This window comes from Aureococcus anophagefferens, assembly GCF_000186865.1.
Source record: "Aureococcus anophagefferens unplaced genomic scaffold AURANscaffold_34, whole genome shotgun sequence".
Lineage (NCBI taxonomy): Eukaryota > Pelagophyceae > Pelagomonadales > Pelagomonadaceae > Aureococcus > Aureococcus anophagefferens.
The window spans coordinates 420693-423142 of record NW_008705592.1 but is presented as its reverse complement, the minus strand read 5'-3'; the positions used below and the strand labels follow the sequence as shown (position 1 = coordinate 423142).

General features: G+C 75.8%; 1 protein-coding gene across 1 annotated transcript in view; it reads left to right on the top strand.

Moving 5' to 3' along the window:
- Positions 1-485: 485 nt before the first annotated feature.
- Positions 486-2450, top strand: part of AURANDRAFT_67217 (hypothetical protein) — a gene marked incomplete at both ends in the record, with an annotated part of 8177 nt that continues 6212 nt past the window's right edge. The window contains one exon of the mRNA XM_009042589.1: positions 486-1323. Coding sequence (XP_009040837.1) covers positions 486-1323 — 838 coding nt within the window. The remainder of the gene's footprint in view (positions 1324-2450) is intronic.

Below are 2450 nucleotides of genomic sequence, written 5' to 3'. Positions count from 1 at the left end.
GGCGCGAGCACGCCGACGACGGCGCCCGCGTCGGCGCGCGCGAGCCAGGCCCCGACGCGCGCGCACCGCGCGGCGACGGCGCCGTAGGCCAGCGCCGCCCCGGACCCGAGGTCGGCGACGGCGTCGCCGCGCCCGCGCAGCGCGCAGGCCGCCGCCAGCGGCGCCCAGACGTCGCTCCAGTCCGCCGCCGCCAGCAGCGCCTCCGCGCGAGCCGTGTCGCCGGCGCGCGGGCCGGGCACGGCCGCGGCCGGCGCGGCCGCGCGCGCCGGCGCGCGCCCGGCCCAGCGCGCCGCCTGCGCGTTCGCCGCGTCCATCGCTAGCGTAGGCTGCAGCGCTTCCGCATCGGACGCGTCGCGATGGCGTCGTATTGCGCAGTTTTTGTGGCAAAGTCAGGAGGTTGAAGATGTAAAGAATCCAACAGCCCAAAAAGCGCGCGCTCTCACAACGTTGCGAACCTCCCCTTGCCGTCCGAGAGCCGCGCGACGATGCCCAAGAAATACAAGGTGAAGCTCGACGCCGTCGTCGGCCGCTACGACGAGCTCAACGTCTGGCGGAGCCGGGCCCTCGCCGCGGAGCAGCGCCTGTCGGCGCGCCAGCGGTCGAGCCCCTGGCGCGGCAGCCCCTGCCCGAGCGTCGACAGCTGGCGCGAGCGGGCCGTCGCCGCGGAGCAGGCCGAGCGCTTCCCGGACAGCGTCTGGCACGACGTCGACTCGGCGCGCCGGCGGCCCGACGAGTGGCCGGCGCGGCCCGACGCGCGGCGGTGGCCGGACGCGCCCGGCGCGGCGCCGCGCCGCCGGCCGGGGCCCGCGCCGACGCCGCCGCCGACGGCCGAGGTCGTGTCGCCGCTCACGCCGGCGACGCGCTCCGCGGCGCCGACGCCGACGCCCACCGTGCCGCGGCGGCGGGCCGAGGCCGCGAAGCCGCCGCGCGCGCCGCCGTCGATCGAGCGCGCGCCGCCGCCGAGCGCGCGCGCGCTCGAGGCGCCCGTCGAGCGCGCGCCGCCGCCGAGCGCGCGCGCGCTCGAGGCGCCCGTCGAGGCGCCCGCGAGCGCGCGCGAGCTCAAGCGCCTCGCGCGCGAGCTCGAGGCCGAGCTCGAGGGCCTCGGCGCGGACCTCGCGGCGATCCGGGCGGCCGCGCGGCCGCCGCCGCCGGAGAAGACCGCGCCCGCGCCGCCGGCGTCGGCGCGGTCGCCGGGCGAGGACGCGTGGGCCGCGCTCATCGAGACCGGCGCGGCGCCGGACGCGCCCGCGCCCGCGCCGGAGCCCGACCACCACCGCGTCCACGCGAAGCACACGGGCCACGCGACGGGCCTGCACCGCCGGCGTTAATTAAGACGCTCAGTACTAAGAGCAGGATCCGCGCAGAGCGAGTGCCCCCGAGCCGCTCTGGAGTCGGGCCTCGATCGACGCGTCTTCTAAGGTAGTTACCCGCGCGCGACGAGCCTAGAGCTCGGACCGCACGAGGTCGTCGATGGTCTTCCGTCGCTCCTGGACCTCCGCCGCGACCGTCGCCTCGATGACCTTCCGCCGCGCGGAGGACACGATGTTCGCCGCGCAGTCTTTGACCACGGGCTTCTCCGCGGGCTCCTCGACGAGCTCCGCGCAGAAGGCGACGGCGGCGTCGCCGATGGGCCGCGCCCCGTCGTGGGAGAACGTCGCCGTGTTTCCCGCCTCGTCGAGCTTGATCTCGAGGTCGAGCGGCGGCAGCTGCGCATCCGCGGGGAGCGCGCGGCGCACGCGCTCGACGAGCGCGCGGCTCGACAGCTCCATGACGCAGTCGACGAGCTGCTCCGTCTGCGCGGCGTCCGTGCCGATGACGTCGCCGCAGAAGATGAGCGCGGCGCCCTCCGGCTGCTGGCCGGCGGGCACGACGAAGTCCTTCTGCGTCTGCGCGTCGACGTTGATCGCGAGGACGACCTCGACCTCGGCCTCCTCGCACACGGAATGCAGCAGGGCCGCGGCGAGGAGCACGAGGCGCAGGCACGCGCGCGCCATCCTCACGCGTCTCGCGCGACTGCTACACACGCGACTCGTACTGAGCGCACTGCAATCGCGAGGGCGACGTTCAACATTGCGGCACCGTCGCCCTTGAAAGCAGCCCGGAGAGGCCCGATGGAGTACAAGTAGCCTGGACCGATGGCGTCCAGCGCCTTCCTGCGCCTCGAGTGGACCGACGCGGGCACGCGGGAGGCGATCGCCTTCGCGATCCACGAGCAGCCGCAGCTACGGACGATCGCGTGGTACGTCGACGCGTGGAGGGGCGAGGGCGTCGCCGTGCCGCCGGACGCCGTCGCCTACGTGAGCGCGCGCGGCGGTGCGCCCGTGCCGGCGCCGCGGTCGCGCCTCGTGCAGGAGGACTGCGAGATTCGCTTCGAACTCCCGGAATCGGACACTCGCCGTGATCCTCGAGTACACTCAGAGCGACGGGCGGCGGCGACACCACAACTTCGC